This window comes from Zeus faber (assembly GCF_960531495.2).
Source record: "Zeus faber genome assembly, chromosome: 10".
Classification (NCBI taxonomy): domain Eukaryota; kingdom Metazoa; phylum Chordata; class Actinopteri; order Zeiformes; family Zeidae; genus Zeus; species Zeus faber.
The window spans coordinates 4,082,498-4,097,088 of NC_137199.1; the positions used below are offsets into that span (position 1 = coordinate 4,082,498).

General features: G+C 41.7%; 1 protein-coding gene across 1 annotated transcript in view; it reads left to right on the plus strand.

Annotated features, from left to right (window-relative positions):
• The window catches only part of aff2 (AF4/FMR2 family, member 2), a gene marked incomplete at both ends in the record, with an annotated part of 174,397 nt that overhangs the window by 123,032 nt on the left and 36,774 nt on the right, over nucleotides 1–14,591 (plus strand). Inside the window, 4 exons of the mRNA XM_080007688.1 lie at nucleotides 772–858; nucleotides 6,804–6,840; nucleotides 8,638–8,698; nucleotides 11,309–11,363. Coding sequence (XP_079863814.1) covers nucleotides 772–858; nucleotides 6,804–6,840; nucleotides 8,638–8,698; nucleotides 11,309–11,363 — 240 coding nt within the window. The remainder of the gene's footprint in view (nucleotides 1–771; nucleotides 859–6,803; nucleotides 6,841–8,637; nucleotides 8,699–11,308; nucleotides 11,364–14,591) is intronic.

The window sequence follows — 14,591 nt, forward strand, 5'->3', positions numbered from 1 at the left end:
GATATCGTTGGACATAGCTATGTTCAGTGTGTGATGACTATTTTCCTGATTGAACAATTACAATATAATTATATGTTGGTACTGATAGAATTATTGAATGATTGCACAACACCATGCACTTCCCCACCCTTATGGGCCGACCTATTTAAGCAGGCTATTCCTCCTGCCCTACCCGCTTTGCTGCCTGCTTTGCATAATGCATTGCTGCACTCCCTCCACCTCCCCTGCATCCACCTGTTGGGATTTACTCTTCTATGCAATGGTGGGATTCAAGCTCATTAAGTATACCTATGTTTTCTCTACACCTCACCGGGAGTGATGAGCAGAAGAGCCCTGACGCCAACCTCCAACAATGGAAAATAAATTAAGACATTTCAAAAGTAAATCTTGTCTGTCAGAACTATGTGTACAGTATATCTGGTGTAATATCTTTTAATTGTTATGTTGAATTTGGTGTAACTTTGGTTTGGTATCATGTGATTCAATCGTGGCATCTAATTGTGTGTTCTATTAAAAGATGGCCAATTTTTCTAGGCTCAAACTCAATTTGCTGTTTCTGACTGAAATATTGAGTTTACAAATGATTAAACTCTAATGCAATCAATTAAAGCAATTAAAAATGAAGAAAAGAAAATTGCTTAGAAACCATTAAGAAATGAAATCTTAGTTATATAACATTTTTTGAAATATGTATATTTCTTACCTTCAAATCATCGTTTACAGTACTTTGTGTGTTAATGCTGAAATGATGTTTTGTGTGTTTTTGTTCAGGAGATGACACATTCCTGGCCCCCTCCCCTCACAGCCATACACACTCCAGGCAAGGCTGAGCAGACCAAGTTCCCCATCCCAAGCAAGGTCAGTATGAAGGCGCCAAACTTTTATTCCGTTGAAATGTGTCTGACATTATCATGCAAACGCTCTCACATCCCACCCTGATTATGGCCAAACAAAGCTAATTGGCTTGAGAAACCCTAACCCTGGAACCTGGTGTCATGCGTTTTCGTGCTCATAGTCACAAAAATGGATCTATTGAATCGTGTCCCTGAGCACAGTTGTCCGACTTTTTTCGTGCTACACAGAACAAAATTTAAACCATTTGAATGGGAAGATTTTATTTAACTGTTTATTTAACTTTAACTGTATATAAAAAATGCAACAAAGGGTAAATGCGGTGTATTATAGATACTCTGATTTTTCAGCTTTTCGCCCCAGACCTCCTCAAAAACTAAGGCTAACCTAAGCCTTTTTTTTTTTACTTTGTTGTAGAACAAAACCAAATACATATTTGGAAGGGTCTCAGCTTGTAGGTTAACATATCTAAGTTTCAGATATTTCAGTGGACCCTAAACTGAGACACTGACCTTTGAAGCCCTATACCTCAGTAATTAAAAGAGCTACCAAAATAAGGTCATCTGTTTTGGACAGCGCTGGACTTTTAGATGGTTGGTTTCAATACCACTTAAAATGGCCTAACATATAATTCAGGGCTTTTAAAATTACATATGTAAATTCTGACAATACACATATACAGTATTCCCCGAACAAATTAACTCCTTGTTACACATGCATGTCATTTTTCACCCATACCTTCTTTTCCTTTTTAGGTATTAACAATACAAATACATGAACATTTGAACATTTAGTCATTTAGCAGACGCTTTTATCCAAAGCGACTTACAATTATTCAATCACCGACGGACGCAGCCATCAGGAGCAGTTAGGGGTTAAGTGTCTTGCTCAAGGGCACTACAGCATGCTAGCAGGAGGAGCCTGGGATCCAACCAGCAACCTTTAGATCACTAGACCTAGCTCGACCGCCTGAGCTACCATCCCCATATAATAATATATATAATAAATACCTTACCCATAAGGCCATCGCATCAAGATGCATAACACAATGGAGCAGAAATGTAGTTTTTGTAGTTTCTAACAAAATGGAGCAGAAATGTGGTTTTTGTAGTTTCTAGGGTTAGGGTTAAGAAAACATGTTTTATTTTCCATGTAATGGAGACGTACTACACTACCCACAATCCTAAGTGTAGTCGCAACGTCTCTGATTGGTGGAGCGTGCTGTTACCATGGAAATGTTTATCCCACCGGCTGATGGGTACATTCAAATTTTGAATTCAAACGCTGACATACAGTTCAGTTGTGTCTACACCGCGTTCCAAATTATTATGCAAATTGGATTGAAGTGTCATAAAAATAACATTTTTGGTTTTTCAATGAAACTCATGGATGGTATTGTGTCTCAGGGCTCTTTGGATCACTGAAATCAATCTCAGACACCTGTAATAATTAGTTTGCCAGGTGAGCCCAATTAAAGGAAAACTACTTAAAAACGATGTTTCATATTATAAGCAGGCCACAGGTTTCAAGCATTATGGGAAAGAAAAAGGATCTCACTGCTGCCAAAAAGCGTCAAATAGTGCAATGCCTTGAACAAGGTATGAAAACATTAGATATTTCATGAAAACTTAAGCGTGATCATCGTACTGTGAAGAGATTAGTGACTGATTCAGAACACAGACGGGTTCGTGCAGATAAAGGCATAATGAGGAAAGTTTCTGCCAGACAAATTTATCGGATTAAGAGAGCAGCTGCCATTACAGATGCCATTACAAAGCAGCAAACAGGTATTTGAAGCTACTGGTGCCTCTGGAGTCCTGCGAACCTCAAGGTGTAGGATCCTCCAGAGGCTTGCAGTTGTGCATAAACTACTATTGGGCCACCCCTAACCAATGCTCACAAGTAGAAACGGTTGCAGTGGGCCCAGAAATACATGAAGACTCATTTTCAAACAGTCTTGTTTACTAATGAGTGTCGCGCAACCCTGGATGGTCCAGATGGATGGAGTAGTGGATGGTTGATGGATGGCCACCAGGTCCCAACAAGGCTGCGACATCAGCAAGGAGGTGGTGGAGTCATGTTTTGGACCGGAATCATGGGGAGAGAGCTGGTGGGACCCCTTAGGGCCCCTGAAGGTGTGAAAATGACCTTGGCAAAGTATATAGAGTTTCTGACTGACCACTTTCTTCCATGGTACAAAAAGAAGAACCGTGCCTCCGTAGCAAAATCATCATCATGCATAATGCACCATCTCATGCTGCAAAGAATACCTCTGTGTCATTGACTGCTATGGGCATAAAAGGAGAGAAACTCATGGTGTGGCCCCCATCCTCTCCTGACCTCAACCCTATTGAGGGCGGGAGGCAGTTGGCATCAAAACAGCAGCTCTGGGAGGCTATTCTGACGTCCTGCAAAGAAATTCAAGCAGAAACTCTTCAAAACGTCACAAGTTCAATGGATGCAGGAATTGTGAAGTTGATATCAAAGAAGGGTCTTATGTTAACATGTAACTTGGCCTGTTAAGATGTTTTTGATTGAAATAGCTTTTGATTTCAGTAAATATGACCTAATGCTGCAAATTCAACAACAATTGACTAATTACCATTTTCAGTTCTTTACAACCTCTAAAATGTTTTGAAACTCTGTTGTGCATAATAATTTTTTTATTAAAAGTTTTTTATTTTTGAAAGAAATACTTTCATCATTCGGAGATTTGTTCAATAACATTTAAATTATACCCTAACGGTTGATGACTTCAAAATTATACTCACTGTCATTTGCATCGACTATTTAGGAAAATCAGAAAAAATATAATTTGCATAATAATTTGGAACGCTGTATATGTACGAAATTCATACTGAGGGTATGACCCTAAATTCCTATTGTCACCCAACCTTAAACTGAATAGAGCATTCAATAGAGAAAATGCGAAACCAGTGTCTCGCTTTTATTTCCTGCTAGGCAGAACAAAATTTAAACCCATGCATTTTAAATTTGAACACATCCGGCACCCCCCCCCCCATCACCCCCCTATCTAAATAACTAGAGGGTGCACTGTACAAATCTCCCAATTAAAATTAATTGGTTTAAATTTCATTCTGTGGAGCACAAAAAAAGTACATACATCTCTGCATATCATACCGTGCTTGCGATTCAGTGGATGTATCCCGAAAAAGCATGAAACCGGGTTGTTTCCTAGCGAGGTTGCTATGCCATCCCAAGTTTTCATTTCCACATTGCTGGAAAAACCAGGCAGCGCGAGCTCCCCATAGATAGGACGACGGATTAGATTGCGATCCGACTGACAGATTTGTTTTGCTTGGGTTTAGATGGCTGCTAAACAAAACGTAAACCTGCTGCCACACACGTCTGTCATTGTGTCATTGTGTTTACTTCTTACGCCCACACAAATCTGACTCTGTGTAGCACACTATAAAATGGCTAGAATAAATAACTTTTCCTGTGATCTCCTTATGATCTCACCCATACAGTTTAGGTACACATGACAAACAACCTACAAGGGAAAGGTATGTTTATCCCACATAGTGATGCAAGGGAACTCGCCAACAAATCTTTGAAACGACTTAGCGGTTGGGATTTGCCGCGGCGAGGGTCGTTCGTTCACGACTCTGTAACTGCAGCCGCGCACACGGGAATTTACTGAGACTTGACTCTGGTATGATATGCAGAGAGCCAGGAGGCCTGAGTGGCCCGGAACTGCTGCGCCAACGAGGTCTGTGAATCGCGGGTCACGCTTGCTGCTCAAGCCCCACAGCGAGGATGAAATGAATATGAAAAAGGGTGAAGGCGTCTTGACGGCATCATATGATTCTTGTGAGAATTCCCTTCGCTGCTCGGAGCCAAACCCACTCTTCTGACTATCGTTATAGCGACTGAATCCGACGAACAGGGAGTTGGAAAATCGAACGAATGGTTTTACTGAGTCTCTTAAGAAGTGCCCAATCTCCAAAAAGAGCCAAACTTTTTATGACACATCCAAAACAGGAAATGTGTCCAACAAAGCCTCTTCAAGCTCCACCCAACAACTCCACCTCAAGTCCATCCGTTCAGCTACCATGTGCGTAGGGCGCTCCAATTATTTTTGCTTTTGTAAATAAAATTGCTGTTACTTTAAAGGACTATTTTGTCAAGTATGACTTGATTAAGACTAAGACGGCACTGAGTCAAGGACATACTCAAGTACAAGTTACATTTGGGCCAAAAGTGTTTTCATATCTTCACATCTTTCAATATTTTAATATCAGACACACACACCCAATGGTGCGTTCAGAGCTCAAGCAAACATTTTCAAGCTATTCAGTGTGTGTGGGGGCAGTTGTTTTTGGCACAAGTTTGAACATGATGAAGAGGAAGGGGAAGCAGAGAGAGACCGAAAAGAGGTTTCAAAATATCACTATATAACTAGTTACTACCAACCCTTCCTTTGCCGATCACAGACGAAGGTTCATTCCAATTTGAAACGGTGCTCGGTAACTGGACAAACGTGTTTTTTTGGGGGGGGGGGTTGATGCACCAATGAATAGGTGAACCCAGCTAATTGTGTCTCCGTCATTTCAACCACTTATTAATCTCCACTTCTTTTCTGGCATCCCCTTGCTTCCAGATGTCATCTTTCTTCCCGTTTCTTTTTTTAAACTCACCTCCTTTTCAATTTTTTTTTGCATTGCTTGGCTTTTTTGACATATATTTCAGCTAATGGGCTTGAGAAAGACTAAGCCGGTGCTGCCGTTTATTTCTGTCTGCTGGAGCCTGTGAGCTGTCGGTGGAGAAAATGCCTCTGGAACGGTGACAAAACTCCGTCGCGTCCACCGGAGTTCCAGCAGGAAGTCAACGATAATATGCGACTGCATGCTCTCACATCAACTGCCCCGCTCGCTCGTACAAACCCACGCAGAAACTTAGCGCTTGCGTTGATTGCTGTGACGGAATCAGATAAGCGCGGCGCTCGTACGGAGCGGCGGTGCGGGCGACGGGGCGGATGAAATGATGGCGTCAATTAAGCGCGGCGAAATGCAATTCTGCAAGTTTCAAAGAGAGGGAGATGTGAGGAAAGTTGTAATCGCATGCATCAGTGCCAATGTGCTGAGATCTAACTCAACAAGATTTGACCGTAGCCGTTGTCTTGGAGAAAGCAATGTGTCGTTAAACGTCAATGAATGATATTATCCTCACAGTCCATCAGTGAACATAGTTGTCTTAAGGCTTGACCATGCCAAGAAAAGTACAGAGGTGGGCTGTATTTACAAGAACCCCCATCACATTACGTGATGTCATTTAGCCTCTTCCAATAAGTACAGTTTTATTTCATTTTTATTTCATTTTCATTTAGCCGCCGTGTTTATCACAGTCGCAGGCAGCTTCACCTCTGGAGGGATGAAAAGAGCTGGTGGAGGTCGAGATTTTTTCTTCCTCTAGAAGTAGCACATGCAGGTGGACCAAGCAGATATCAAGCACTACCTTTACAAGGTTATTATTAGAAATTGGATGTAAGTCAACACTAGAAGTAAATCCTGTTTTCCTGTTCAACATTCATGCGGGGGAAAGGGCGTGGAGCATGTCACGCTGTAATCTCAACTGGCGATCCATTTGTGCGACGTGGAGGGATGCATCCATCTGCTGTAAAGGTCGCGGCCTCGCACGGCCTCGCACGGCCTCGCACGGCCTCGCAGGGCCTCGCACGGCCTCGCACGTCCTCGCACGTCCTCGCAGGGCCTCGCACGGCCTCGATGCCCCCGCTGCTAGTTTCATGAATAAGCTCCCTTTGATTCCATTGAGGAGAATGAAAAGAAGAACAATAACAATTCTTTGCAATGGATCATCTCCGGTTCTAGATCAGTTGAGCTGTAAATAAGATGAATCATGACATTCCTAATTCTCATTCTCTATCTCTCTCTCTCTCTCTCTCTCTCTTTCTCTCTCTCTCTCTCTAGGAGTCCCAGCATGTGACCTCATGCTACACCACCCAGAGTAAGTTTGACCCTCTCTCTCTCGGTCTCTCGCTCGCTCTCTCGCTCTCTCTCCCTCAGTCTCTAAAGGTGGTAATTAACCTCAGTGGCACTGTAATTGCCATGCAACCCTTTGGTTTTTGCGGGAACATTCCCGAAACACTCTGAGTTGTGTTGATGCGAGACAGATTTTGACACAGAACCAACTAATTATCCTTTATTGACCCAAGACTGTTCATTTTTCATGAGTGCATGAGAGATTTTTCTCCAAATCTATAAAACTATCCGGTGAAAAACACACCCCGCCTGAACAAATTCTACCACAACCGCCTGCAAATTTTCCCTCTGTGGACAGCTTCCTTGAGGATTTTTCTGAGCAGATTATTAATTTAGTGACTTTCCCAAAAGCTGTTTATTTGCAAACTACCAGCTTGACGCTCAATATTTAAATATATTTAACGTGAGACGGTGAAATTGTGGTTTGCTCTGATCCCGAGGTTTAATTACACTGGAGGAAAAATGAATGTCATAACGAAGAACACAAAGTCTTAAAGACTATTCTCACGCTCGTTTGTCGCAGCGTGTCGAAATCCCTGGCCATGTTCAGAGTCTTCTGTTTAAGATCCTGTTTGATTCTCTCTCCCGGAGGCAGTTATCAAGGCGATGTAATACTTGTAGTATTGCTGCCATAGTATTGTATTGCATTGCCAAGTATTGCTCTCTTCAAAAAGCAGTGGATCTGGATATGAATATGTCACTGTCTCTCAAAACGCAACACGATACAAACGTTTGTTTACCAAACTGTCATATTTGAGAGCAAGATATTGTTTTGAACTGATCAGAAATTCAATTACGAAATTAGGCAAATGTTGTGAAATCCTAAGAATAGCTACTAAAACAGGTGCGCCGACAGCTCACTTAAAAACAGTGGTGGAAAGTAACTAAGTAGAAGTACTTTGTTACTTTATATAAGTTCATTATTCAAGTCTCTGTACTTAAGTATATTCTGTATAGACTTAAAATTTTTACTCTAGCAACAATTTTTTCACGAAAGCAAATATGTATGCTTTATAATCTACTACATTTCTAGCACAAACACGTTACTTTTTATATCAGGATTTATGTGTAAATTATATTACATACATATATATAAATTTATATATATATATATATATATACCATTATTTTTTCGATTTTTTTTTTTTTTTTGTTATTTATATTCAGTATATATATATATATATGTATATAGTAACCATAACTAAGTAATGTATATAAGTAAGCATTTTTTGTAATTGTAAAATTGTAATCAGGACATGCATGAGTTTTATCCTTTTTACTGTATCATAAGCTCTTTTATATCAAGGCACCAGATATGACAATTACTTTAAACACTTTAAGTAGATTAAAGAGCAACTACTTATATACGTTTTCTTCGGTAGGAAGATCAGTGTAGTACTTTCGCTTTTATCTGAGTCATTTTGTGTCTTTGTTGGATATTTGTACTTTTACTTAGGTAAAAAGAGGTCTGAGTACTTTTTCCACCGCTGCTTAAAAATACGGTGAAATGGATTTGTTTCTTTTATCCAGAGTCAAAGTCTTGCAGACAGGTTGGGACTTTGTTCCCACACTCCAGGTTATATAACAACACTGGGCACAGCTTCATGTCTGGGATTGACTCTAATGATACACGTCTTCAATCAATAGCGACTGGCTGGCTTTCAAACGTTCTCCACCAGGCACGCGTTCACACAGACGCACACATGCAGCCGTGATATTTAATTGACCTCTCCCTCTCTCTGACTGGCTGCTTGTGTTGCAGAACGATGCGCTGTGCCAGCTAATAAGCCTGCCACCAAACAACCAGCTGCGCCGCAGAAGTCGTGAGTATCTCTCTCTCTCTCTGTTGCCACACACACACACACACACACACACACACACACACACACACACACACACACACACATACACACATGCGCACACACCCACATACACACGCATACACACACGCAGACACGCTCACACACACACACACACACATACACACACACACACACACACACACACACACACATACACACACACACACACACACACACACACAACACACATTGACGTGCCCAAAAAGGATTTCAACACAACATCAGCTCTGGAAGACTGTGGCAAAAATGAGTCATTTCTAAATCAAACAGAAACACAACAGCGGCGTAATGGCGTCCAAATGATCCGCTGTGCAAACCCCCTTTCATCTTTAAGCAAAGGAAGATGTGGAGTTGAAGGAGGGAAAGGGGCTTCTTCCAAGCCCCCTGAAGGAGGAACGGGAACGAGTGCTCTTGCGAGGTGCGAGGGGAGGTGGCTGAAGGCTGGTTCAAGGAAAATCACTGAGTCTGTGTAACTTCAGAACCCAGACGCTGGCCCATGCCAAAACATTGGCGGCCAACCTTTCGCCTGTCAGCTGAGCGCTGAGGAAGCCAATTAGCTTAGAGAGGGAATCATTTGTTTGTGTGCATGTGCACGTGCGCGTGTGCGCGTGCGTGCTTGTGTGTGCTTGTTTGTGTTTGTGTGTATGTGTGTGTGTGTGTGTGTGTGTGTGTGTAGTGTGTGTGCATGTGCGCTTACAGTCTGGGTGCATCTGCATCTCCGTGTGGAGCAATTACTGTAGTGATATGGATTTTTTTTTTTTCCTTTTTCTTTCTGCATTTACCTTTGACTCCGCTTTGAAAGGAAAAAAGGTGAAGGAGTCCCTATTTTTATACATTCAACCGGTTTTCCATCAGAAAAGAAAAAGATAAAAGAGAGTATATAAAGTTCAGTGTATTGTAGGGACTTGAATCCAGGCTTTTAATTTATGCCTTTTCACCGATACCTGCGCCAATGTCGTCTCTCTATCTGGTCGGTGTCTCTTCAGCGGTTCTCCCTCCCTCCCCCTTCCCCCTGACTTTATCCTTCCCCACCGCCCCTTCCTTTATGAAATCCAGCACGGATCCATTATTCATTCCCTCAGCCATATGTGTCATTTAAACAAGATATTCCCGTTTCAGTGACAGATATGAGCACTGTCGGTGCCCCACTACCCCTGTGTCAGTACGCTTTCCTTTCTCCTCCTCTTGTGTCTGGGTTGTTCACAATTCACACACGGCCCCACTGGAAAACGCCACAACTGGGTTTTTCTTCACGCCGCTACCACTGACAATTGTGGTTTGTAATGCAATAGCACAAAACGCTCAAGGGAGCTCTCCCGTCCTCAAGTTTGCGAGCGCCGGCTTGAAATACGTTTTTTTTTTTTTTGTTTGTTTTTGTTTACTCAAAGCGATAAAAGGCACAAACTTTGCCGATTCGCGGTGCGCGAGCAGAGGGAGCTGCTGTTGCGTTTTGGGGAAGGCAGAGTGGAAGCGGAGAGGCCTCGAAACAGGGAGGTTACGCCTGCTGCTCGTACGCTCACACACTGCTATGCTACAGCTGCTATGCGATGCTCACTGCATCTCTGCAATTAATCAGTCAGTAATAAAGTCAGTGAATATGCCTGAGAGTAGTTGTATATCATAAATATATAATAAAAACAACAACAACAAAAAGGAATAATAACCCTAGAAATGCAGACCCCCCTAAAAAAATGCACGATTACTGTGTATACTGTAGGTCAAGAATTGTCAGACAGGACAGTTTCCTGTTTAAATAAATTACTATGGAGTGCTGAATGTAAACATTTGGTTACAATTTTCTAGCTGATATATTTTGAATATTTAGGTAATTTTCCTCACATTTGAGACAGAAATTTGTGTAAAACAACGTTATATGTAATTGTTTACAATATGCATACATCCAAAAAATAAATGTTAAATGTGCAACCTAAATATTAAGTCAAAATCCAAATGTTAAATCTAACCGTGAATCTAAATGTAAATGTAAAATGTAAATGTTAAATTTAAATCTGAATGATAAATCTAAATCTAATGTTAAATGTTAAATCTAAATGTCAAATCTGTCCAGTTGTCAAGTTGTCAAATTGTCTGACAGGACTAGCAAGTTACGCCTCATTTCAAACTTTTTATTGGACGTTAGAAGAGGAAATATGCATAACTTTACTATAATTTTACTATAAAACAGTATTAAAGACAGCCCTTAACGTTATAGCTCACAATATTACAATAATCAAAACCCAGTTTATGTCCAGTCTCATATCTCAATATAAAAATGTTATCAATGTGTTGGCCGTCCATAGCTTAATGCCCCCTAGACTTTACACAATAAATAAATAAATAAATAAATAAATAAATAAATAAATAAATAAATTGACAAACAAACAAATGAATAAATAAATAAATAAATAAATAGGATAGAGAATATGGTTTCGGAAAATAGCTGAAGTCAAATGTCCTTTGGATGCGGCCCCGCCAAAAAAACGCAGAGACTGTGACTGGGACCGAGTTGAAGTGAACCTGACTTGACTCAAGATGTCTGTCTGTCTCTCTTTGTCTCTCTCTCTCTTGTAGAATGCTGGAGGATGACCTGAAGATCAGCAGCGACGAGGAGGACACAGAGCGACAGGTCGGTCCCGGATCCCTCCATCCTCCGCGCCTCTGTCCGTCCTCACCTCATTAAACCTGTGTCTCCACGCCTCCGTCTTGCCGTCATTGCCACGTTGACGTTCTGCCGTGTAGACATCCTTCAGAGCAGGCTGCACGTCTCCCTGTGGCTCTGCTTCCTGCATGTCTTCATGCAGAGTCTGTCCTTCCTCACTGTAGATATTCTCTTATGATCCAGAGCCAATGTCAGATGCCAAGTAGGCCTCCATTGCCCCCCCCCCCCCAACACACACACACACACACACACACACAGCATAGTATCCAGTTGCCAAAGATAGGTCCATTCTCTGCAGCGTTTGTTTGTTCGTGCTGCGATAGCCTCATCTCCATCGCTTTTTATAAATGCCCCCCTGATTATATCATTAGCATACTACTGGATGTGTTGAATTAGAGATGATAGCAGATAATTGTCATTTTTAGTGATTGTGGTGGTGGTTCTAATTAGGGTGCCGGTAGATCTGATAATTACAGATAGTTAGAGCCTATTCAGCCCATGGCCGCCTCATAATCATAGGAGCTATATATATATAAATGTATATGTGTGCGTGCGTGCGTGCGTGCGTGTGTGTGTGTAGACCATAGGCGCTACAGCAGTCGGTTACTACCTACTGTTTTACAAACAAAAAAGCACAAATGAAGGAACATTGTGTGCTCACTATGCCATGTTTCCCTGCCTTGTGGCCCACAATCAAATTCACCCATTTGAACTCTACACAAAGCCTTCACAGCTACTTTGCTACTGGAGGCGAATCTGTTGGTCGGGACAGTTGCATTTCAAATGAGTCAGAATCAGAATGGCATTATTCGGCCAACTACATTGTCATATATGAGGAATTTGTTTTGTAGATTGGACGATCAGCATAAAAAAAGCTTCAGACAACAATTATATATATAAATATATTATTACAATGTTATTATAGTTATTAATGAAATTGTAGTGCAAAAGTGTAGTTAGTTGTAGTGTCACAGATGGAAAGCGGTCAGGGAAACATGCGCTCTCATGGCTGCATGCGTAGCAATGGCCCTAATGGGCTTTGGGTGATGGTCTTTAGCGGTCGCACCTGCGTTTACACCTGTCCGCCAGCAACACCGTCTCCCAAGACGCACTTTAATACTGGCTCTGACCCGCCGCCTCCTTCCTCTTTTTCGCCTGCTCTCTCCTTCTCTCTCTCTCGCTCTTTTATTTGTCCTTTTCTCTTTCTCTCCAAGTGCAAAGCAGACAGTGATTTGAATAAACGGGTTTTGACAGGGAGAGAAAAACACGAGCGGGAGAGAGAGAGAGAGAGAGAGAGAGAGAGAGAGAGAGAGAGAGAGGAAGAGAGAGAGAGAGGAAGAGAGAGGGGGAAAAGAGTCGTGACAACCAGGGACAGAGCAGAGTTACAGAATTAGGCGACAGGCAGACAGAGAGTGGTAGACCGAGATGGAAAGATAGGGACAGCAAGAGAGAGAGAGAGAGAGAGAGAGAGAGAGAGAGAGAGAGAGATTAATTCCATGGCGTTTGTTTTTTCTCTCTCTGTGTATGCTGCTAACAGGCTTATAGCAAATGAGTACATGGCTTATTATCACGCTTTCATAGCCTTGAGTAAAACACAACACACACACACACACACACACACACACAGACACACACACAGACACACACACACATATATAATAATTTAAACAGACATGTGCACACACACTCAGATGCGCATAATCAGACCGATGTACACATACTTAAGCACACTTTTGCAAATAAGCATAAGCTCACGACAACACATTTTTGTGCAATTGCTGACAGTATATCCCACACACACACACACACACACACACACACACACACGCACACACACACATGCATACACACACACGCATACACACACACACGCACACAAACACACACACACACGCACACGCACAGCGTCATTAGTATGCTGTAGCACACCACTGTAAGGGCAGCCGAGGAGTATGATGAATATGTTTTTGGCACAGAGGAAAGAGACAGTGAAGAGGAAGGGAATGCGAGAGCGAGAGAGAGAGAGAGAGAGAGAGAGCGTGCACAGGAAAAGTGGAAGAGGAGAGAAAGAGGATGGATAGAGGAGGGGAGGACAAGTGAGCGGGAGAGGGAAAGAGAAAGAGAGAGAGAGAGGTGTTCCTGATGACTTTGGATGCTGAATGAGAAGATACCGACTAGATTACCTGTCTGTCTGTCTCTCCCTCTCGCACCCAGCCCCCCCCCCCCTTCTCTCTCTGGTGCCAAGGCTGTTATGGGATCCAGCACTGTATGACAGGACGCATGATCATATTGTAATGTAATACTTTAACACAAGTACTGATTATCTAGAATGATTTCAGCCATTGCTGGAAAACAAAATTTCCAAGGGTAGTTTTCACCACAGTAAAATAAGTAACTGTGTTTGAGCTGCCAAATAACATGTCTAGTTGGATATTAAAGATGAGGGTCTGCTGACCTGCTAGACGCAGCTACCACCCCGAGCGCCCGACTGCGTTGTGTGACATAACGTTTCTGAAAACACACACACACACACACACACACATACACACACACACACACACACACGTGCGCGCACACACACAAACGCGCGCACACACACACACACACACACACACACACACACACACACACACACACAAACACACACACAGGGGCACTTCTTGCATCTGTGATGTTTGATGAGGGCTTTGAATGTAGAATTTGCGCTGCGGGCCCAGCTCTTCTTAATAGCAAATACACCCTGGATACAAAGCATGTTTTCAGTGATGCTGCATCTACCCACTGTTCCTTTTCACGGGAATTTTTTTCTATTTTATTTTTTTTTCTATTATATAAAATAATATTATATATATATATTTTTAGCAAACACTTTTGTCCAAAGCAACTTACAATTCTTTGTACACGGATGGACGCAGCCATCAAGAGCAATTAGGGGTTACATATCTTGCTCAAGGACACCACAGCATAGTATCAGGAGGAGCCTGGGATCGTACCAGCAACCTTCAGATTACTACAAAATATAGTATAAGTTATTACATTATATGTAATATATATACAGTATATATATATATATATATATATATATATATATATATATATATATATATATAATTCGTTTTATTTATTTATTTTTTTACTGTATACAATTATTATGTACAGTATATCTGTAACATGATTTATGAATTAAATTTAGTC